At 38.6% G+C, this 24,341-nt stretch overlaps 1 protein-coding gene across 1 annotated transcript in view; it reads left to right on the top strand.

The window, feature by feature from the left end:
* Nucleotides 1-24,341, top strand: part of PRKCE (protein kinase C epsilon) — a gene marked incomplete at its 5' end in the record, with an annotated part of 303,518 nt that overhangs the window by 240,787 nt on the left and 38,390 nt on the right. The window contains one exon of the mRNA XM_081997851.1: nucleotides 11,404-11,558. Coding sequence (XP_081853977.1) covers nucleotides 11,404-11,558 — 155 coding nt within the window. The remainder of the gene's footprint in view (nucleotides 1-11,403; nucleotides 11,559-24,341) is intronic.

The following is a 24,341-nucleotide window of genomic DNA, read 5'->3' as shown; positions in this document are numbered from 1 at the left end:
AACCAACTGTTGTCACTGGCTGACCTTTGTTTTTAAGTACGTGGGAACATTACTGAAACGCTTCACATAATAGAGAAGAGCTGTTTCTCTGGTAGTGAATATCTTTAAGTTGCCAAAGACTTCATTCATCTCCTTCTTTTGAATGGAGCACAGGATTCCCTGTTTTCCACCACTGCAAACTTTCTAAAAGTATAAATGAGCCAATTTCTTACCACTTAATCTCACAAAATGTCTTATAGGAGTCAGTGGCCTGGTCTAATGACCAAAAGTTAGAAATTTATTCCTAAAACAAGGCTAGAGAATGTTTTATTGTGCTCTGACTTGTGTGAAATAGCTGAATACAAAATACTGTGTGCTGCTAGGTGTGTCAGTGAATAATCTTACTTTTTTTTCCCTTAGAGCAGAATGATTGAGTTGGTTATAAGAGTAAGAAAGTATGAAGAACATACAAAGGAGCGCTCTGATGGGAACATGAATGACTTACTGATGAATGTGAGGGAGATGCTAGCCAGCTAGAGACTGGAAAATTATCAGCTCCAAAGGATAAGAAGCTTGTACTTAGAAATTGGTAAAAGCCCTCTATTTAATACTAATACTTTGTTTCCAGGGTTTCATTTGGTGATTCATCTTCAGAAAAAAAATCAGCTGTGGAGGAAGCACCAGTCTTTTCTCCTACACCCCTTTTTTGCTTAGGCAAAAATAACAATTTAAAAGCAGTAAAGAATATTTGGTAGCAAATGTTTCTGTAACACATAGAGCATCATAAACGGAATATTTAGGCAGTACGTATAGAAGCTGGCCCTGCTGCAGCACAGTTTTCCAAAGGTCTTTCCCATGGTGCAGGGAAAGAGGTTTGAAAGGTTTTGGAGAATTCTGGTTTACTGCTTTCTTAGTAGATGCACTAATGTTCATGTCAAGCTCCTACTAGCCAGGTTAACTTATAATACAGCATATCGAATGTTTGAGTAACTTTTTGTACCCTTTTGCATTGCCTTCTTTCCTTCTACAGTGTCTACTAGTCTGTTTGGGGTAAGTACAATTTTGAGCTGGAAGAAGGGGCAGGTTTCTCCAGTGCTGAATTCTGTAATGCAAGATAACTCTCCTTTCACAGGCTGGTGAATGGCAAAAATTTGTTATTGCATGGGGAGATGGGAAAGGTCTACACATCTGTGCTTCCTTTTCTTACAAAGATTTTAGCTTTTTGATGGTTTTTCTAAGTGAAATTCAAATATGAAATATGCCAAAGTATTCCTGCTGTAGTGTCCATTTTAGTTCAGTATGCCTGATCCTGATATGTGTGACTGGAAATCACATCTCAACAGACTTCTTTGCCTGGGCAGCTTTTGTACAATAACTCATTGGAAAAGACATTGTAGTTTCCTTCTGAATCACAGCTGATGGTTTCACAGGTCACAGGAGACAACTTTTGCCTTTCAGTCAGTTGATTGCATCCCTAGAAACAAAAAGCACTGTTGCATTATCATGAGTGTGATATAAAGACTTGCCCACTCTGCTAATTACTTCTGGTAGTTTCTTTCAGCAATAATGGATAATTTCTCAGAAAATGGTTGCCAGATGAGTATTTTGTCCCATCATTTTCATTATCTTCCCTAACTGGGTTCCTTTTCCTTCTGATACCACTGCTGCTGGACCAACTGGCTGCATTCCCCTGAGTGTTCTCTATTTAGTTGTGCAGCATCTGATGTTTTTCCTTGCATGCTCAAAAACGTAAACTAGATGCCCAGACAGCATAAGAAAACAGGAACTTTAAAGACGAGGATTCCAGAACCAGCCTAGAGGCTGAGGAGACACCTAGGACATGTGCCATCTTCGTCTAAGCTCCTTGGTAGAATATAAATAGGTTAAAAGTTGTTCTTAGGAGTTCTGAAGTGCCTTCAAAAACTATATAGTTAGCTCTAATTGGAAGGCAGTGTTTATATATTTCCTGTAAGAATGAGAAAAAAGGAATATTAATAGCTGCCTGCACATTGTAACATTTTCTGCATAATGACATTTTGCAGGCTTGATATAATTTTCTGCCATGTGCATCAGGCCATTAAATGAGAGGTCTTTAAAATTATCTCACCAGAACAGTTCTTTTTTCCAAACAACACCAAAAGAAGATGACATCAAAGAATTTCATAGAAGGCACTTTTTACAGCTTATCTGTCATCAAATGAAGGTATTAGGGAAATGGCCTGAGAAGCTTTTCCTACTTGATACCCCTTTTGAAGTGACTACAACTACAAAACGCTCCATTTCTGCAGAGGATTCCAGTTGTGTTTCTCCCTTGTATGAGAGGAAGAGCACAAAGAGTGTATTACACCAGCTGGCACAGTCCTGGGGTCCCTGCTCTCGGGGCTTGCTTGGGCTTTCAGGGAGCAGGCAGGGATCAGGGTTGCCACCCCGTGGAGCAGCAGTCCTTCGCTGAGCTCATCGTGGAGCTCATGGCTACCAACGCTGCATCTCGGGGCAGAGACCAAAAGATTTGCATCAACTCCCAGCAGAAATCCTGTGACAGCAGAACACATATCACTCCATGATAATTCGGAGCTAAAGATTTTCCCAAAGTTAGAAGTCTTTTTGTTTCAGTTTATTTCTAAGGTTAGATGGTAGGGGATGAAGCTGATGAAATGGCAATGCATATAATTTGTTCTGCATCTTCATTGCATGCCCTCGGCTAACAAATTCCATGTATTACAGCATTAAAAATTTAATCCTGACCTAAATCCCATCTGAGCTAAAGAGAGCCTCACCGCTAAGCCCTGTAGATACTGTGTCAGAATATTAGATACTATATCACAGGTGTCACAGAAAACATTCACATACGCAGAAGGCATAATATCCTTTAATGACTGAGAAGAACAAAAAACAATATTGTAATTCTTTTTTAAAATGGGAAGAAACTTTAAAAAAAAAAAGAAAAAGAAAATGTTTGCACTCACATGATAGTATTTTAGGGTGTTAATATGAAATTTTTCCCTATTCAAGAAACTCAAGTAGAGCTAGAATTTTGTCACCTTCTCAGTGCGTAAAATGACAGCTCTATGGAGAGCAGGCTGATAACTCTCCACCTGCTGTTTCCGTGCTACATTGAATTAGCCTAAACTTTATCTTTTTTAAAAACAGGGTTAATGAAATTTTGAACCATATTTTCTTTTTATTTGCCCTAGTATGAGTCTGATATACCAACTAATCCAATGCATAGTAAATTGAATCCAGTTAGTAATCTGACAGAATTCATTATCTGAAAAACGGGTAGGAAGACTGTATTCAAACATCAGGTATTTGTAAATTACACAGGAAAAAGCTCTGTGTAAGGGACATAACCTTCCTCTGTTATTCTGATGTATATGATTGTCACTTGTAGATTCTAGAGTTTTAGATTTTATTTATATCCATACTTTATCTTATTCCAGAATTTATGGTACAGGTGAAGACCTGTACATTTCAAAAGTGATGTTGAAGTCAGTGGATTTTGCTGGCCACAGTAATGTGGGATTAGATTGTTTGAATAATTGAAACAATAAACTAAACTTTTCTAGAAGTATTAGAGCTAAGGGGAATCTGTCTTTGGAAAAATCATTAAACAAGACTTCCTTCTTCAATGCCAGTCCAGGTAAAACCTAATCATCTCTTGACATTTTTTAAAAAGGGTAGGTGATGTCCATGAGGTCCTGGCTAATGTTTCCTGCTTTGAATCCTAAGTTGTCATTTCCATAGTTCTGTGACCTAATGCTGACACTTCGTTAGCCCCCCCACCCCCAGCCAGCCAGTTTATCTCAATTTACGTACACTAGCCATATTTTCCGTGTACTATGGGATGCGTTAGGGGCATGAAAAAACATACTAAAAACCTCATTCTGTTGCAGTATCAATTGATATTCCACAGGGAGGCAACATAAATCTCCCATGACAGAAGCAACATACCAGGTCTGCTTTATGAAGATTAGTGATCTCAGACAAACTTCTTGCTTAAAAACCCTTTTCTAGTTACTCACATTATAGATGAGTGTCATGGTTTAACCCCAGCCGGTGGCTAAGGACCACACAACTGCTCACTCACCACTATACAGCCAACACTGAAACCAGGACAATGAGTAAATGCTAAAATGCAGGTCTTTACATTAATACAGTGTAAAGGTTTTGAGAAACTCTGTACTGATTCTGGAAAAGCACTGTCTGGAAACTAATTGTATTCGATTTGTAGCTTTTTCTGGCCCTTCACATGGTATGATATGATATATGATATGATATGGAAGAGAGGGCTTTTCTGAGAATTATTCCAGTGTCTCAAAGGAGGACCAGCTATTCTTGAAACCATTTTCAAGACTTCTTTTAAAAATGTTTTTTATCTGATAGGCTCTCAACTGACATAATGTCTAGGGTCTCTACAAACAGAATAGAAATATCTTGTGATAGTTTTTTTAAAATAATACAGTAAATACATAAAACAATAATCAGTTCTTAGCATAAGAAATAAAGGTGCAAAGCTCTGAAGTGTTTCTCTGAAGGTAGTATATAACTTGAAACACAGCTAGGAATTGGTATTTGGAGTAAGGTAAGCACAAGAAGTAATGCAAATGATTTGCAGCAACGAAGAGTTCCCAGTGGTATTTTATGTAAGTATTGAAATAGACTGCTAGTGGAGGTCAAGGAATGCTTATCAGTGGTGATTTTTAAGAGCTGATCAGATTAATTTCAGGAACTGATGCAATTTGCTGGCCTGCGAGGCAGAATATTGTCACGGAATACTATTCACTACTGGCTTCTGCGGCTGACGAGGGGACTGAGAAGGGAACACAGCATTTCTGGCAGAGCAGGAGACCCCGCTGCAGTGGAGTGCAGACAAACCCACTTGCCCTCCAGCAGCCCAGACTAGCAGAGACTTCTGCTTCCTAGGTCTTTCTGTGGGCCAAATGGAATCCACTCAGCAGGGCAATTCAGGCTCGCAGCTAGATGGCTGGCTCAGGGTGCCTGGAGACTGCCTTGCAGCATTGAAAAGGTTAGTTCCCCTTGGCTTAGGTACAGCTGATCCTGCCTGTCAGCTGTGGGATAAGCTAGATGACCTTGCAAGACTGCTTCATCCAGTTCTGTGTGGTTCTCTGACTCTCTTCAGTCTGTCTCTTAACTTTGAGGTTATTCTTTCTTTCAAGGGCAAAAAAATGGATTTGAAATTGAATATTGGGCAGAACTGAGCAGTAAGTCCCTAGCTCTAATAGTATTCACCAACTTGAGAGAAATTTGAAGTGTCTGGCTGACAAAAAAAAAAATCCTTTAATGCAAAATCTGAATGTGTGCTTTTTTTTTTTAAGTGGAAGATGCACATAGCCTGTGTGAAATTTACGATAGCAGTCCCTGTGTACAGGGCATTTATTCCAAGAAATGTGGGATTCATAGAAATTGTTCCCTTCTTATTTGGAACTCCATGAAAGCACTAGTACAAAACAGGAAAAACAACACAATTAGGCCTGAGTATAAACACTGAAATCAGAGACAGATAACGTGTCACAGTGTCCTGTTGAAAATTGTTACTGTAAACTTCAAAAAGGAATCAAATGCACAGGAGAGAGATTTTTGTTGTTTTCTTTAGTGTTGTACCTGTTTTTTCTCTTGTTTTCATACTTGTCCCTTTTAATGCTGGGGTTGTGGAAGATGAATCTGCCATCCTGGTTAGTCTTCTGCTCAGGGTGTTGAAGGTTTGGGTATAGTTTTGTGTACAGTGTTCCCGTGCAATTTCCATCAGAAGCAGGAAATGTTTATTCAAGTTCTGAGGGGTGGGACAGTTGCTGTAGTTTTAGGTAATTTTAAACAAACTGTTTGAGCATCCTGTTTAAATAGAGTGAAGTAATCACAGTTTTGTACTAGTTGGAAAAGAATTCCGTACATGCATGATATGAATAAAATATCATCTTACAGAACATACCAAGGTGATATATATTTGTCTGACTTCTTGTGCAATAAGAGTTACATCTTTGACTTTTGTTTTGCAACAAGTTTAGTGGCTAAACATATTCCACTCTGTAATGGTACTCTGCTAGAATATTAACTATTTTGCTTGTAAGTTTACCTGTACTTAATACACATATTAGTTTCCTTAATATTTTCAGTAGCCTCTGGAGAAATTTAATTCAAATCCAGCTTTCTGAAATTGGCAGGGCAGAAGTGTTTTCACACAAAGAACTTAGTTTAGGGAATTAGTGAGAATCAGGAAGAATTTATTCACAGCCAATTGTATGAAAACATAAATGAAGGAAAAAGTGGTAGTTGGAGTAGGCTGGTAAGATTTATCAGTTGTGAGTGTTACTTGAGGAATCCTTGTTTGATGCCTTTCCTGAACTCTCTTGGTTTTAAGTGTTGTAAGGGTAGAACTGGGAGACAAAAACCAGTAGTGAAAAGATTTGTTCTCAGGCTTGTAGCATGGATGCATATCTCAGATTTGAAACTGGGAGACAACTTGCATGGTTTATTTTTGTTTTGTAATACTTCAGTAATGACACTGTGCTGAACAGCATATTGGGGCCCCCAGCTGGTAGGACTCATTAGAAAGGGAAAAAAGTTCGTATTCTTCAGATTGCAGTGATGATTCTACTTCGTTTTATGTCTATCAATGGATTGTCTTTAAGCTGCAATCTAATGTTAATGAGATTTTTAATTGGAAAACAAACAAAGGACATACAGGTTAATGACTGATAACCATTTACAAAAAATCTTTCAAGGGCTACACAATAATTAGTGTAAACAATACATGAAAGTATTTCCATGTCTAGCTTTCCTACAGGGTTTACACAGAAGCTTGTTCTTCAACAATAGTGTTATTGCACATCTAAACAACTAATAGACTGTATAGTGTCATCTGTTACATCAAAACTGATTGGCAAGATTATCTGGTCTTACTAGTAGGAAGGTCTTGGTCATTAATCACACCTCCACAAAAAGGAGCTGGATTGAGACTGTTATGTCCTGAGGCTTTATTACTGTTGATGTTATTGGAAATCACTCCCCACCACCACCTTTTCCCAATTAAAAACATGTACGTTATTCCACAAAGAAACAAAAGGTAGAATCCAGTGGAATTCATAACATCTAAAAACAAATTAATATAGACTGGTGGGGAGTGCACATAATATATAGGCTTAACAAAAAGTATGTAAATAAAACTAAAATTCAGAGAATTGTTTTGAAGAGGGGAAGGTTATGGTAATAATCAGTGTAAAGAGTAAAGGATTAGTTAGATTTACTGTAGAGCGAAAGGATGGCTATTTTTAATCTCAAGGAGGATGAAAAATTAAATTGGGGCACAATTAAAGGAGTAGAATGATAGAGAAGATGAAATAAGATTTCTAGTTTAAGTGACAATTGTACTTCTCCAGATAGTGATAGGGACAGAGACTAGAAGAGAGGTTGTTTTTGGAGTCCAGTTTTGTCGTCACAAAGCATGCAAGAGACTATCTCAATTAAGAAAGTCAAGAAGTGAGTCTGGAATAGTAGAGATGTTAAGACAGGCAGTTATGCATTTGCATTCCAGTATAGTATTTAAATTTATGGTCAGAAAATATTATGGAAGTACAGAGTGAAGTTGAACTTTTTTTGTCTTCTAGCCTGTTTATTTCATGTCCACATTGCTTTTAAAACCTCTGCTCTGTTTTTCTTTCCATTTATTATTTGAAGTATTCTCATTCAACCATACCTTTTGAGACATTCAAGGAAAAGCAGGTATGATTAAGGGCTAAAATAAACTCTGTAAAAGAATCTAATTACTTCAGAAAACATATTGGCTTACTTCACAGTACTTTTTTGCTTTATAGATGCCAAGAGAGGATTCATCTATAATGTCTTTGTGATTTTGCCTTTTATTTCAGTTTATGTAATTAAAGAGTTCCCAGGACTGCTTTACATTTATTTTGTTGCATCAAAACCTACTTCTCAAATGTTATGAAAACAGAGTCAAAAAATAATGCAGTCCAAACTAGACCCATTCAGTTTTCTTTTGGAACACAATCAACGATAAAGTCATACCTTCTATCTCATTTTTAACTGAGTAAACACTGTGTAGTCTCTTAACATACAATTCTTTAGAGCATTCACTTTATATTCTCCCATTTCAATATTTGAATATATCCTGGTGATACATGTAGAGAGACGCACATACTCAGGCATAATACAGTTATTTCACAATTACTGTTTGATGAAATCCTCTCTGCATTGAGGTCACGGAGGTCTCATTGGGTCACTCTGTGTGTGTACTTACCTTATGACAGAAAGGAAATAGTCAGAGGGTTAGTAACCTATATTTTGATCATTAACTTTTGATGAAAGATAGGGAAAAAAGTTTAAGTAGCAGAAATCAAAACTGTGTATCTCTTGTTGTTGAGGTTATGGGAAGCGGGAGGAAAATGGACTTCACCAATCTCAGCTCATATCCATAAAATAGTCTCTTCTCTTCCATCCTCTTTTCATGTAAATTTGAGTCCCAGCTGATCATGTCATTGTCTGGACCAAAAATAGACAAGAGTGTGGGTTTAAGAAAGCAGCATTCATAGGGACTGCATATATTTTGTCAAAAAAGATGGTACCTTCTAATGTTGAAACTCTGGCCTGCTGTGCATGTGCATGTTGTGCATCTTATTGTTTACCCCATGTTAGGGGGTAAGAATTAATATTGTTCTTCTCTCAGAAACAAACCCTTTCCCAGACCCACTGTAAACAGAGAACAGAACTTTCAAACCAATTTTTTTTCTGTGAATTCTCATGAGGAAGCTGAAGTATGCACCGAGTAAAGCTGTAAAATAACTTGAAATATCAGCGTATAGCAAAAAACTGCAACAGCAGAGCAATTTCAATTACTGAGCTGTTAATTCTGGTTTCAGTAGATATACTTTTGAAGAGGTGGTCAACTAAGCTGCAGAATCTGCCAGAAATATCCCTTCAAATTGAGAATGGGATGTGCATGCACATCCAGACTGTTGACTTTGGAAAGGTTAAAATAACAATGTAAGAAGGTTCCATTTCAGCAAGTGTTAGAAGTTACTTTAGTTACTTTAGCCAAATGTTAGTCAGACACTCCCCAGCCTGCAGTCCAAATGGGTTTTGTACTTGAAACACTGAACTATATCCATGTGAGATAATCGAAGGCAGCACATTGCAAAGGGACAGGCATACCGAAACTGCTCCTCAGAGAGAGGCTGTAGTGCAGTGGTAAGGAGCCTAACAAAGGACAATGCCTGCATCATCTTCTTATGGATGTTGTATCCTCTTATGCTACATTACAGTACCAATATAGCTGTGGTTTTGACTGACTATCACAAAACTGACTGCATTTGGTGTTATCCTTAAGCTCTAGCTTCTGAAATGGTAAGACCAGCTGAGAGCTATCAGATTTTCTGCTAAAAGCAAAGGCTGTAATTCTCATCGGTTCCAGAGAGAAGTCAGAGACACAGCACAAGGACCCATATTTTTGCCTGAAACAAGCAAAGAAGATGGTATTTAAAGCCTACAGTAATGTCAAGAGATCTGCACTATGTTTTTGAATGTTTCTGAGAATTGAGAGAGCACTCAGTCCTTTGTACTGAGAATTGCAAAAAGAACAAAGGCATGGCTCTGAAGCCGTGCTCTTTTGAGTCTATGATACAGTCAGAAGCTTTGATGCTATTCTTTAGTAGGTTTATGTTGGAAAATGTACCAAAGTTGTTAGCAGTGTTTTACCAAGAATGCCAGTTCACCTGGATCCTGAATTTGATCCAGTCTGGCAGTTTCTGTGTTCCCAAGACGCAGGGGGTAAGGCACAAGGTTTTTATTCTGCATCCTCCTTCTGTAATCAGCAAAAAGTCAGCCAAACATTTCTAGCCTCCTCCAGGAAACATCCCTGATAAGTATAACATGTAGGCACTTAATGAGCAGGATTAATATACACCCTTAAGTTTAAGGATATTTCTAAGTGCTATGCCTTGAATATGAGCCATCGAGAGGATGGTTAAAGACAAATGGCAAATATTTATTAATTTCTGGACTCACATATGTAAACTATGTAATCTGCAGGCTTGGATTCGCTTGCGGGAGGTTAATTAACTTCCATCTTCTGTTGTTTTTGCTTGTCCAAAGCAATGTCACATCTTGTCTCCTTTTCTTCAACCCAGCACAGCAGACACCATGAGCTAGAGCCAAACTGCAATGTGACGTGAAATTTGGAGAGGGGCTTCCTTTGGTGAAGTCCCATGCTTACCCACCTGTATATCGTGTGACTGGAGAATGAAATGTTTGTGTCACGTGAGCTAATGCAGAACAGGGAGCATATGCTCAGATCCCTTCTCTGCAATACATGAGAATTACCTCCACCTCTGTCTAAACTCATGTGCATATAGATGTAGATATTTTACAGTAAGGAAATAAAGAATGTGAAGTAGGCTTACAAACAAGGGTGAATGGGCAAAGAGTTGATGACTTAGGGCTCTTAGTACAGCTTAGGGAAAACTGTGAAAATTTACAAGAAAATAGGATCTAAATTATATCAAGTGGATCTGTGTCATTTCTTTGCTTATGCCTTCATCTGCATTGGCAGTTTAGATCATAAATGGTTCAAGACGCCAAGCACACATTTAGTTACTGGTGTTCTCAGTTCTGACTATTTCATTGAGTGCTTAACTTTGGGGTTTTTTTTGGAAATACACCCAAATGGGGTGATTGCCTGAGAATCTCAGTTGCTGTTCTCAAATAAAGTTCAGTTCTATTTCTCCATGATGGAAATAGGTTTTAAAACTTGAACTTTGAAGTGATAAGCATCAGAAGAAAGTAAAAAGAACCTGATATGTATTTTAATAAGGTAATTATATTTCATTGTCTTATGAGAGTTTGAGGCAATTCAGAAAGTCATGTGTAAGTGTTTGAGATTGGCAGCACTGGTTTCTATAGCTTAACGATTCTAACTCGTTTTTACATAATTTGGGAAAGATGCTTTGCAGACAAAGTAGCTGGTAAGAGATAAGAGAAGAAATAAGGAGCCTGAAATTTGCCCAGCAGCCTGTCAGTAGTTGGCAGAATTGACTTTATCTCTTCATTGTTATGGTTAAATTTCCAAAGAAACAGCATCATTTAAGTATCTCCGTTATTATATAAAATATATTATAATTCCATATGTATTTGTTGATGTGTGGAAATTTCTGTGTGCGTTGCTTATTGCTACATTTTGATTCTATTCCCGTTTTCTCATTGCTCACTTTGAGAGTCTTGCCTCGTTTTCTTTAGGTTTGGGGAATTTTGGTTGTCAGCTTTTCCTTTTTCAGAATTGTACCGTTTGTTTCTTTCATTTCTTGACGCAAATGGTGTAGTCGCCTAAAGTGTAGCTTCAAGCAGTCCATTGTGTGACTAAAAGAAATTAGCTAAATAGCACTGTTTAATTAATTTCAGGACCGCCTCTTTTTCGTCATGGAATATGTAAATGGAGGAGACCTAATGTTTCAAATCCAGCGCTCACGCAAATTTGACGAACCTCGATCACGCTTTTATGCAGCAGAGGTCACATCAGCACTCATGTTTCTTCACCAACATGGCGTCATCTACAGGTACTTTTTTTGATAAAAAATAAAGTATTCTTGAGGCTTGGGGCTGGTTTTGGCTGAAATCCTCTGTCTCTTAGCAACCAAATTTAGATTAGTTGTTTGTTCCAATTTGCTTACATAGAACTTTTTTTGGCTGTTTATCATTGAGAATGTTAACATTTGAATAGCTGCTGCAGCAGTCGCCAGCTGTGTGTGCCAGTTTTGTATTATAGTCCAAATAAAGCGGTTTTGAAAAAGCTTGGCACAGTGTGACCCAGAGGTGACCCTTCTGCAGATCGGCGCAATCTCTTCACTTTCCTCTCTGTGCCATAGATTTCCTCTCAGTTTCTAACTCCCTACCACTTCCTGAGTTTGTTTGTCCTAGTTGTCTCCACTCCGATACAATCGGGATGGTCGTTTGCAATGCTTTACTTATGCCCCTTCCTCTTGACTGTTTGGGTGAAGGCTTAGTCACCGGCAGGAAGCGGCTCTTTGCAGACAGTTTTGATTTGCTTGCGAGTGACCCGCATCCAGCTGAACCTCTGCCCCCCCCCAGTCTCTAACCGTCAACACCCATGCACACACACACACAAATGCATATTGTTGCGCTGTGGTGAAGAATGCAATTAGGGACAGGCTTTTATTATTAAAAGTAAGGAATCACTTAGAGAATTTTCACTCTGATGTCAGTGTGTTTACTAAGTCCTTTATCTTGCCGTTTCACCCTTCCTCTCTCTTTTTATTTGTTTTTAGCAGTCTGTCATTGCTTGCGATAAATTCAGGCTTTCACAAACAGAGTATTTTACAGGTTTTGTGATACAGGTCTGTCCTGTCTACTAAAACGTCTGAGTTCTGCAGATCTAACTGAGTTCTGATATTCTCTTGATATTCTCACCCTCTTTCAGGTTACCAGTTTTGATTTGGGGTAGTCATCTCAGAGACAGGCAGTCTCAGATTTCTTGAGCAGAAACATCAAGATGAGGATGTGGAATTCGTCACATCCCTGGATTCATATTAAGGCTGCTCTCAAAAGTACTAGAAATTGAAAGAAGTGAGTTTTAAATGTTTAGTAACCAGGACTGAGTGGTAACTTCCATTGGAGTCCACTGGCTTTCCCACCAACTGCGATTCAAAGGGAAGCAGTCTCCTTTCCAGAGCCATCACTAACAACAGGACATTGCATCTTCTGAGGAAAATAAATCTCTGTGAAAGTTATCTTTCAGTCAAAAATCCAGTTTTCTTTAGAAAACTTTTTTTGCTAGCTGCAGCTCTTCATCTCCATCTTTTACTGACACTGCTATGATGTTTGCATACTGGATTGGTCTTTCGGCCCTACAACTTTGCATAGATTTGTTTTCAAGTGCTGAAGATCCAAGACATTCCTTACCTGTTCTGCCCATACCACGTTTCCTGTTCGCTGGCTGCATTTATATCCAAAGCTAGTATTTGTACATTTAGATAGTAGAACATGGCAACTTCAGAATTTTTAAGTATCTGTCATAAGGGAAACAGACAAGATTGGTACTTTAGACAGTGAAGGATTTTGAGGATTTGTTCCCATAAAAGTCTTGAGCTAACTTCCTCTTTCTGAAAACTGGAGTTTCGACACTTTGTAATTAGCAGTCAGTTTAGTGATTTCTTTGAACCAGCAAGAAAGAATTGGTAAAACTACCTTTCCCCTTCTTTATATGAGTGTGCATTCATTCTCCCTTTTCCCTCCCTGCTCCCGTCCTTCGACACACATCCTCCTCTCTCTCTTCTCTTTCTTTTCTCCCTCTTTTCCCTTGTCTTACATGTAGCTTATATGTGTTGGCTCCTAGCTGCATTGAATTACTTCATGTGCCTGCGTTCTTTCTATGACTTTTTATTGTCAAAATGCTTTGATCCCAAGAGAAATGTCATTCTGATGAGACAATGCTGTGTAATTTAAGCTTTGCAAGATACTCTCAACTTCTGATTCAGAGGCTGTGCTGACGTGTCTTTGGCAAGCTACAGTAAAACACTGAAATTGTAAATGGTGTGTTATATTGGGTGTATTATCAGAAGAGGCAAAAGAAGAGAAATAACATGAAAGCAGACACTAAAAAAAAGCAACAGGAATAACACTATGAACAGATTTAGTTGTATTCTGCTTTGACACAGGCCTTTAGATCTGGACATAGTTATGTCCGTAAGAGTAACTCATTTTTCTAACCAAGGGATACTAGGAGCTTCCGTAATTCATAAAATGTATATCCCAGTTACTCTATAAAATACAAGTAGGAGAAGTTAGAGATTATCTTAAAAGAATTAATCGTAAGAAAATGTCACAGTTCATTCATAGTTTGCCAAGCCCTGGGAGAATGCATTTGTTGATGTCAAGCGTATGTTAGAATAGTTGTCTTACACAGAACAGTTTCAGCCTGATTATTCCATACCTCACTACATCATTTATTACAATGTTAAAAATGCATTGGGATCAAGTCACCCCTTTACATCTCCAAAGCTCTTATTAGCTGGCAAACAAGGAAAGGGGTGGGGGGGGGTGGAGGGGAAGAGAAAAGAAAACCTATGCTTCTGAATAACTACCAGTCATAACTACCTAACATGCCTTCAGATATTTTAATAAAGAATACTTGTGTTCTGTGTAATTATATCTCTAGAAGAAACATTGCGGTGTGAAATTAATGGTTATTCTCCAAAGTGGGAAATGCTGCTTCTGTGGGCAATACTTCAAGGAAAGTGGGGAATATATAAATAAACTAAGATGTTTGATGGAAATGTGGGTTTCAAAATAGCTGCTATACCTTCTGATCTTTTTTCAGCCATGTATGTGGAAGTATTTGTTTGGAGCTAAACATAGTTATATTTTTGGAAGTAAATAACTAGCTTTAGCTCATGCTTTGGCTTGTTGGTTAGACTTTTAGAAAGTGCTATGATGATACTAAATGATCATCTTTTATAATAACTAGTTTATCCTCATTTCCCCTGAAGTTCAAAGAGAAAGCTAGCTCCATGTTTGGCAATAGAAATTATTCTGTAAGTTCACATCTTTGCAACTGGCCCAACAATTGTTCCCAGACTTGTCCAATTATCTGTGTACTCACTGGAATTACGTACCTTCCTTTTGTTTATTGAGTTTATGTTGGAAATAAAGATGAACCTCACAATTTTTATATATAAAGATGCTGTGGTTACTCAATGCATCTTGTATGATAGATAAAATTTAGGGTAATTTGCAGTGTGGCATTTTAAGGGTATAATGTTACTGTTGTTGCATCAAAAACACTTCAACTTAATAAAAATGTCTGCATTATCCCTGCCACCTTCCCTCTCATCTGGCATTCAGCTATTGAGGCACATATCAAGCTGGGGCCTGATAATACAAGTAGAGTCAATCAGACACTAGAGAAGCTTCAATCGCAGTTCCTGGCAGTCGTTGTTGTTTGTGTTATGCAATTGCACCACTTTGGAAAAAAAAGTATTCAAGCTTCAGGAATTAAGGGCTAAACTATGAATCTCATTTTGCCTGTGAACTCAACTGGACCTTCAACTTGGTGATAAAAGGTTGTGGACTATTTCACTGTCACCTGTCCCTGGAGTCTGGTATATTTAAAGTTTATCATCATCAGCTTAATATATATTCTCCTATAGGGAAGATGCAATAAACTAGGTGTTAAGAAACTGCCGGTTCCATGCTTCCCTTTTGTACTGACTTTCAACATTCCTGTGCAGTTTCCGCAGATAAATGTAAATATTACATGTTCTTGTTTCACCTGCAGTTGCTGGGCTGAGGACAGGAGTACCCGCGTGGGTGTCCCTGGCTCTCACTGTAGGAGTCAAATGAGGTGGCTCACTCTGGCCCAAAATACATATAAATACGTACATAGTTCTCTACTGTCTCCCCAGGCAGGGACATCAGCACTAGAATGGGGTGCTACTTCATTAACACAAATGCTGGTGTCCCCAGCTCATATCTGATTTAGGGAATATCTGTGTGAGCTACAAACCTTGTTTCAGTGAAGTCCTGAAGGGTCGGTAGCTGCATGTCGCGTGATCTCTGGTGTGCTCTGAGACCATTCAAGTGATTAAACGGGGTACTCCCTTTGAAATACAAAAGAAGGAAACTGAATGTACACAATTTCAGTGCACCTGAGAGGATGAAAAATATCTTAACTGGGAAATTAGTGTCACCTGCGTTGGGTTAACCCATTCTTTTGGCTTCAAATATAAGGTCTGTGACATGTTGCCTTCAAATCGTACAGCACCTGGTCACAGAGGAGTCCTCATTCCTAACTGTAGGTCATCATGTTTCTCAGCAATATGAAGTAGTAATCCAGCTTGTAACTTGCTGCAGCTTTCTGAGGCTCTGTGCACTCTGTAATTAGCGTGTTGGTCGCGATGAAGGATATATTAACACTGAATTGAGGAGAATGTGAATATAAATATGCTGATGCCAATCCTTGAATACCTCCAGGCTTTTTCCGCACACAAATACCCTAAGAACTTGTTTGAACACTAACTGAATTTTTCCTTGGATGATCAGTTTTCCTGGCATTCCCGTTTATCAGGGCAACACACACCAATGTTTCAGAAAGAACTACCTAAAATTAAAAGCACTCTCATTAGTGTGTTTTTATGTGAAATAAGGATATTTAGAAAGTCTGACTTCACTGGTGGTTGTATGATTCAGTGCAACCTTGGCAGAGTAACAAGGAGTTATATTTACACTGATGAAAATGGTCAGTGGTTAACATGTTAAAAGTCATCATTCTCCCAAGTTACCTTACTGTGTTATTTCTGAGTGGCAGCAGCCAAATAAAATTCCCCTCCACTCCTTTTTTTTTTTATTTTTTGGCTTTTTATAATACAAAACTAGGCATGGAGCATTTTGGTTTAAATTTGTTTTTGAGTATGTAAGGATCATCTTATTGCAACTCTGAACAGTTAAAGGTTAAATTGGTGCTTGAGTTATGGTCCATGAAGGAGGGCAAGAAAGACCTTATACTGTCACATAGCATGTTCAGACCTAAGCATGGGAATATCCTCAACTCAAGCCCTTCCCCACGTAAGCTGCCTGTTGCAGGAGCCTGCTACAGAGAAGTTACGGTTTGCTTCTGGCACGAGTGAGCAACGAACTATTTCCAACACCTTTAGTAGAAGCAGGAAGCCAGGAGTGAATCGTGCTGCTGTGTGTGTGAGTCCCCGTGTCCCCAGGGACTGCTGCTCAAGCTGCACCACCTGACCAGCGCTCCTGGCTGGGTTTGCACCCCAGGCTACATCCATGCTCTGCTCTGCCTGGTCTAGTTTCTGAAACTGAGCGTGCGCTCTGATAGGATTTTAATCGGTGGCCTCCTGCCCTCTTTGCACTTTTTCTTGCTGGATCTAGGCAGGCCAGCAGTCGTGAAATGCATAAATAAGCAGGATGTCTTCCCCGCAGGAAAAGGCAGTGGGCCGGGGTGGAGAGGAGCGGGACTGAGGGAGATGAGAAGCAGGAAGAAGGGTTGGTTCCCAGGCTTCTGGCATTCGGACCGAGAGAGTCCACCCTGCCATCTGCCCAGCTTATGTATTGTGCTAAAGGCTGCTGTCGTATAGGAGAGCCTTTGACAAGGTTTCCAGCTGTGGAAGGATGAGTAAAGGCTGTGGGAATAGGATATGAACCACGCGGTCTTGCCAACAGTAGAATGCTTTCTAAATTTCTCCTGGGTTTGGAACACAAGAAAGTCCTTAGTTGGCTCTTGCGTGGGAGTTGGGTATGCAGAGGAGCAGTGCTGGGCAGTTAATATTTAGAAGGATACACCAGCACCATTGACCTCGTCTAGGGAATGACAAGGTACTTCCAGGGGGAGTTCCCAGTAGCAAGGTCGGCATTGTTTTTTTGCTTCATGTTTATTCGGCGCAAGATTTTCTTGTTTAATGACCGTTTGTATAGTGCTGTATTATGTAAATAAAGCTATGACCTTTACCTTCTGATAACAGTATAGGAGTGAGTTAATGTTAAATGAGAGAGGGCAGGGAGTGGGAATCTGCCAGGGTTAATGCCAAGTTTACATTCCTATGAGGGCAGCCATGTTCCGGTACGCTCAGTAGAAAGGGCAACAGCACTTCTCAACAGATAATAGCAGCGAAATGTTACAGAGCATATTTGTATTTATTTCTGGGTGAATGTCAGTGATTTTAGATTATTGATGTTTGTGCTTTTATTTTAGAACAGAAAGAAACGTGTTATCTTTCTGCGTTTGATAAGAGGATTTTAACTGAGAGAAACATACACAAAATAAAAATCCACTAGAGCTGCAGCGCATGTAAAACTGAAATGTACTGACACAAGACAATCCCTGTAGTTTTCCTAAAATGCTGACACAGCTTTGTTTCTACAGAAACATGTACACTAGTTCCAAACAAAATCATATTCTTCAAACAATTTTCTAACAGAAGAGAGAGAATGCTTTTTGTTTCGTACTGCATTAAAACTCTGAAGGTGCTTCCTAAATGTAGTTCTGCTGCTAACAGACAAAAGTTAGGACTGAATTTTGCAGTGCCCTTCAGTCATGTTTGTCTTCAAACAATGGAAAATATTTCTATAACCCAGTTACAGTGGTGTTGAAACTATGTCATGTTAAGGGTGAGGCTTTGCCTTTTTGTATGCTATTGAATGCATCTGCCAAAGTTGCATAGTAATACAGAGAAGTGCACAGCAAGCGTGGTTCTAAGGTGACAGGCATTTCACAAAGATTTTGTTGTGCTCTTGAGATGCAACAGAGAAGTTGGAAAGTAATGCAGAATGTTAGGTGAAAACATGTAAGGAACTCTATTTAGTTTTTTAAATAATTATATTAAAAATACTTAAAGTAATTTTATTTATTATTTACTTTTAAAGTTATAAAGGTTGTTACCTTAAAAGGAAATTTGGAGGATACACTTCGATAAAGACGTTTGTGTACAACTTCTTCCATCTTTTGGTCAACACTATGCTACTTTTGGCTCAAGGTTTGCATTTATTCTCTTTGCCCCTTCTTCCCTCCCCCCCTGCCCCCCCCTGCTTTTTATCCACCTCCTTGTTATAAAAGAGCTTATCACTTAGATGCTGCTCCAGCAAACATTTCTGCATGCAGATCACTGTACTCATACACTGATTTTGATTCAGTGAGACTATTCACATGCATGATGTGTGCAGCTTTCATCATTCCTGGATGATTTGGGACCTTGGTTTGACTTTTTGGATTGAAAATGCGTTTATTTTAAAATAGAAAATTATCACATTTGAGAATGCACTGTTATTAAAAACCTTATGTTATTTTGCTTACTGTTGCAAAAGGCTATGGAAAATGAGAATTTAACCAATCTGGAAGCTAATGTAACTTGAGTTATCGCTGAAACTTTTGAAAACTTTAAAAATGCCTGTTTAGCTGACAACTTGTACTCAAATGCGAGAAAACAGATATAATATTGTTCACCAGGAGGTTAACTAAAATGGCCTAATGAACTAAAACAGAAAATACAGAGGAAAAGTGTCCACAACAAGAAGCCAGTAAGAACCCCAGCATTTTGGGGAGCGCATCAAAGTCTCTACTGCTACCAGAATAAACAGTGGTGGGATTACATCAGAAGGACCTTGGACAGCCTAGGTGCAGTCTAACCAGGGGAATCGGAAAGTGGAACAAAATGGATCAGGTGTCCATGACTCTGCTGAAAACGAGTGGAAAGGTGAGGGGTAACAAGGCCAGAGTGGTAACGAGTCACTTAGCTTACTTTCTTGTGTCAGAAGTAATACCTGCCCCTCTCCTCAGCTGCCAGTGTTTGACCCCCAAGACCACTTATGTTGGGTGTATAATGTTTTGGATTCAAAAAAATTCCTACAGTAACATCCAGCTTATGAGGAGAAACCCAGGCAGCACTTATTCTCACAATGTACACACCAAGATGGGTCTTCACTGCTTGCCCCTGGCTTCTAGAATTTTTTTCCAATAGTCAAGTCTTGCAAAACAGCAGAGGGAGAAAAAGATGAAGGGCAGAGGTCAGAAATAATGCCAATACTTACATAGGTACACTTTTTCCTCCGGGCTTTCATTTCCTTCTGCTGATATATGGAAGTCCCAGAAAATACCGTTCTTCAAAGCATGTCAAATGCAAATAGTACATGCAGTTATGTACGTTTTTTTAATGTAGATTTGATAGTGGCAGTTGTAAAAGTATTCTTCACAAAGTATTCCAGTCTTAAGGTGTGTGATTGCCCCTTCAAGGGGAGGGAAGGGTGGAGTGGCTTCAACAGTAGATAGCAATATAGCAGCTGGTATGGGTGCACCTAGGTGTGAAACTGAATAATACAGAAGCAGTGCCCTAAAAAAAACACCACCAAAGAAAGCTTGGCTGCTAATAACCTGAACTGAGAAACTTCATGTGTTCAAAATGTGGAATATTGAGGATAAAATTAAGTAGTAACAAATAAACATTACAGCACTTCACCAGGTATTTACTTAATTTATTATAGGGCTTCCAAGGGAGATCCTATGGTCTATTAACACCCATTTAAAAAAATGCCTAAATATATTCTAACACACACAAATAATGAGTCAGATGGAATTGCTATGGTCAATTAAGTGGGTAATGGATATTTAAAAGCTTCCAAACATCAATAAATCTGAAACAGCTCTTTTGTACTTGTAGAACAGAAATAATATGCACTTAAGAAACTGCCTGAGTACATATTTACCTAAACTTCACCGTCAATAATGGGACACCAAGCGTTTATGGTACTGTATACTGAGGGCATAAACAGGCATACCAAATGTGTGCCAGTTCATTTGTTGATAATCTGTAATAGGTCCAAAGGGGCCATAACTATTATAAAGAGGCCTTGATTCTCATTTATATGAAAGTCTCTAAATACCTGATAGCGTAAAGGGATCCTCAGATTGTGAATGGGGGAAGGAGACAGCAGCTCCGCAGCGCATGCCTTGGCACGAGGCTGAAGGCAATCCTTTGCAAGCTGCTTGAAGCTGCCTCTGCCAAAACTCTCTGAGCTCATTTCCACAGACAGTGAGGGAGAAACACCCAGGGTGGAGGTGAGAGAAACCCTTTGGACAGCACTGGGTTTTAGGCAGGTTCCCTTTCACTTTTTGAAAATTCACAAAAGAAAAAGGTAGGAATCTTTTGTCAGCCTCCACAAGATCATAGCAAGTGGTACACTTGTACACACAGTAGGACAAATGTTCTGTTTTTCTTTGGCTGATCCGAGAGGGCATTTGGACTTGATGCTCTTTGAGGTCTTTTCCAACCTTAATGATTCTATGATGCTATGATTCTATGAAAGGGATTTGGCTATGATTTTTTTAAAGCATCTGCAGATTGGGTACAAAGTTGTTCTATCCATGAGCAGAAGGGTCGGAAGAAATATTGAAACAGCATCCTGGAAATTCCCTATGTAGTAATAACAACGGAACATTAGCTGATATTAATGAGCTGTAGCTTATAAAGCCAGAGATAATTCAGTGACAAATCTGGTATAAGTCATTACTTCTACAGCCTTTTCTCCCGTGTCTCAGCTATGGGTGCTCTTCGTTAGACCAAAATAATAGTCTGTATAAACCCAATCCAAGAGATTCAGGCTAAAATCCAAAATCATGCCATAGAAAATGGGGTTTATTTTTTTACATGCCTTTATGTAATAGGATACATTTAAAAACCAGTCAAACACAGTTATGTTTGCGTAATTACAGTAGTGATAGCATGGAGGTATGAAAGAAAGCAGAAGGGATGATGGGGCAGAGCAGACAAGTAAAGAGTTGAACTGTATCATTGCTAATGGAGCACTTCATGTCATCATTTGAAGTCTGGGTTGAGAATCATACTATAGTGCCCCTTACTATTTCATCTGCTATACTATCAAGTCTTCATACAATGCTATAAATTGGCTACAGAGACTCTAAACTAATATCCACATTTGCTTCAGGGTTGGGCAATGTTGAGTTTAATACATAGTATACATGTCTTTGGGATATAGCACAACTTCTGCAACTTCTCTCCTGTTTTGTTTTAAAAGTGTTTTTATAATCTTTCTCAGAGATTCATTTGTTCATGTATTTTTATTTGTAATTCAGAATGTGATAATATATAATCACATTTATAACATATTTTTATTCCAACATGACATGGGTGTATAGAGGCTGCTATCTGGGGTATAAGAGAATGGTTCTTTAAAAATCATAATTTTCATTTACTGTAAAAGCTCTTTCTGACACCAGAAGAGCAAAGCAATTTTACAGTGGAATTAAATTGTACTCAGTATGCTCAGTTTAAGGCTGTCAGAAGACTGCAAAGAGACTTCATTGAACATCATAATTTAATGAAACTTCATGTAAAATAGTTATTCTGTAAGCTGTATAATTAGGTTTCTTGCTAGTCTTTGCCCACGTTAACTATCTGGGAGTTTTATAGGATAATTTCTGATCTTGTCCGAGCGTAGAGTCTGGTTAGCAGGTCTCTGAAGAGAGACTTAGTGGCTGGGCACATAGAAGTTACAGGCTCAGGCTCAAAAAATATATATATTTTTTAATGTTGACATAATTGTTAAAGAACAACCCACTTTGGTCAACAATTTACATTGTAATCCTACTCAAGTCAGTATTTATATACAATGACTACCCAGTAAGTACCAAATGCTAAAGATGAAAATCATATGTCAGTATTTATATACAATGACTACCCAGTAAGTACCAAATGCTAAAGATGAAAATCATATTTAGGCTCTCAAATCTTGTATTCAGAATTGCCTCTCTCTTTTGATTTGGGCTGGACTATTAGGCTCTTCTCTGTAGCCTCTCTGTCTTTACAGCTGAAGGTAAATTGGTATAGCATTCTTTGCCAACCTTGATGTTGGCAAAAGTGAATACACTGTAAATTTAGTAAGTCATGCCATGTTTTATTTCATGTGAGTAACCCATGAGTCATCTTTCCATAGCATTCATAATAATTAAAGATAGTGGGGTGCTTTGTGTAAGTAGATTTTAAGTGATGATATTATACATTGGCACTACAGCCGAAGTAGCATTCCCGAGCATGAGTTTTCTGGAGGAGATGGGGGAAGGCTGCAGGAGCTACATTTGAAACAGCACTGGAGCTGAAACTTCCTGCACTAGAAAAGATTCCTTAGGAATGTTTGTGCAGCTTTCTGGCAGCGGTTAGGCTTGAAAGTAAGTTGATTTTGCTACACAATCATAATTCTAAAAGAGTATCTTGTAAGATATAGCTCTCTGTATTAATGTATATAACCCTTTTTATCTACATATCAAAGCAAGGTTTGGAGTTGGAACCAGCAGTGCAAAGCACAAGCTTCTATGACCTCTGTCTGGGAGCAGCATTAGGAATTTGTTTTATATATAGATCAACATAGAAGAGCAAGCAACTCCCATTTTTCAGGCATCTTCTCCATAGTGTACAGACAAATAATAAAGAGTCTTCTTAATTTTGCCAGAATCCCTCCACTGCAGTAGTCTTCTGTCAAACATAATAGAAAATTGTTAACTATACAGAATTTTGAAACAGACAAATCTATCTGTATAACAGAATTCTTTTAAAATATTAAAAAACAAAATATATTTAACTCACTTTTTACAAGAATTTCTGCAGAAATCTGTTAAAATTCTGTTGACATGTTGTTTTGAGCCTTGATAAATACAGCAGGGTTAGAAAAGGTTTTAAATTAAGAGCCTACCCACCCTTCCCAAGTTCAGACCACGTGATTGTGTAAAAAGATGTTTAGGCATGTGAACTATGCTACTGAAATTAGAATAGAAGCAGAAATTATTAAAATCTTTCTTGTAGTGATTCCATATAAGTAAACATTTTGTTGGAAGCAACATTCTTGCTGAGTTACATCATTTCATTTATGCTATATAATTTATTTAGTCCATTCTGCGTAATATTACATGCACCACTCTGTGGAAAGGCTTTCCATAAAAAGACCCAAGAGGTCGAACTGAGACCAAAGTGAGGTTGGAAGAAAACAGTGTCTGTACAAAAGTTCACTGCAGAGGGTGGTGGGTTTTTTTTCTAAGAAAGCATTTTTCTCCATGGAAACATGATACAGAGCTTTAACAGGAGCCTGCTTACTGTGAGGAGCTGCGTTTGTTCCCTGCTAAGGGCACCCTTAGGACCACAGGGAAGAGAATTTTGATAAATTTGCTGCTTTTATGAAAAGAAACCCTGCAACCCTTCTCCCTTATATGTTTTGGACATCTTAAAGCTGCAAAGGGCCTTGGCTAGTACAGAAAAGGCACTGTAATGTCCGCTCATGCTGGCGCGTTAATGGCTTGCTCAGGATATGCTCCCAATCACCTGTGTTTGACCATTTTATTGTATGCCACATGTTGCGGCTGCCAGACTAAAAACTTTTTTTCTTTTTTTAAAAACATTTCTTTAAAAGTCTACAGAGTGTATAGAGTTTACTCAAAGGAATGAAAGAAAAAGATGACCAATTCAAGTTATGAAGTAGGTTCCCAGCACTTGCCAGATTTTCATTTTTTCCATGAATCTAGTAAAAGATTTGTGCTACCTTTTACAAGCACATTGTAATATTTTAAGTGCTCTTCATCTTCACTGTGTGTTTTCATCTTTGAGCATGTTGAAGGTCTGGTCCCTTGGCTGAGGAATGGGGATTTATGTGAGCGTCCTTAGCTTTCTTTGGGTAAAGCTGAATGAAAAAGAGAACCTTTAGTAAAGTTTTGAAGCTAGAAGGTGTGGGGGCAAGGGAAAACAGGACTTGAGGTGGGCTTTGGAGGCCACCTGCTAGCACTGAGTAGCCTCTACTGTGTGCATCTGTGTTCAGTA

This window comes from Phaethon aethereus, assembly GCF_964289735.1.
Source record: "Phaethon aethereus genome assembly, chromosome: 3".
In the NCBI taxonomy this organism is placed as follows: Eukaryota; Metazoa; Chordata; class Aves; order Phaethontiformes; family Phaethontidae; genus Phaethon; species Phaethon aethereus.
Note: the sequence above shows the minus strand (reverse complement) of the source record. Positions and strands in the feature narration are given on the sequence as shown.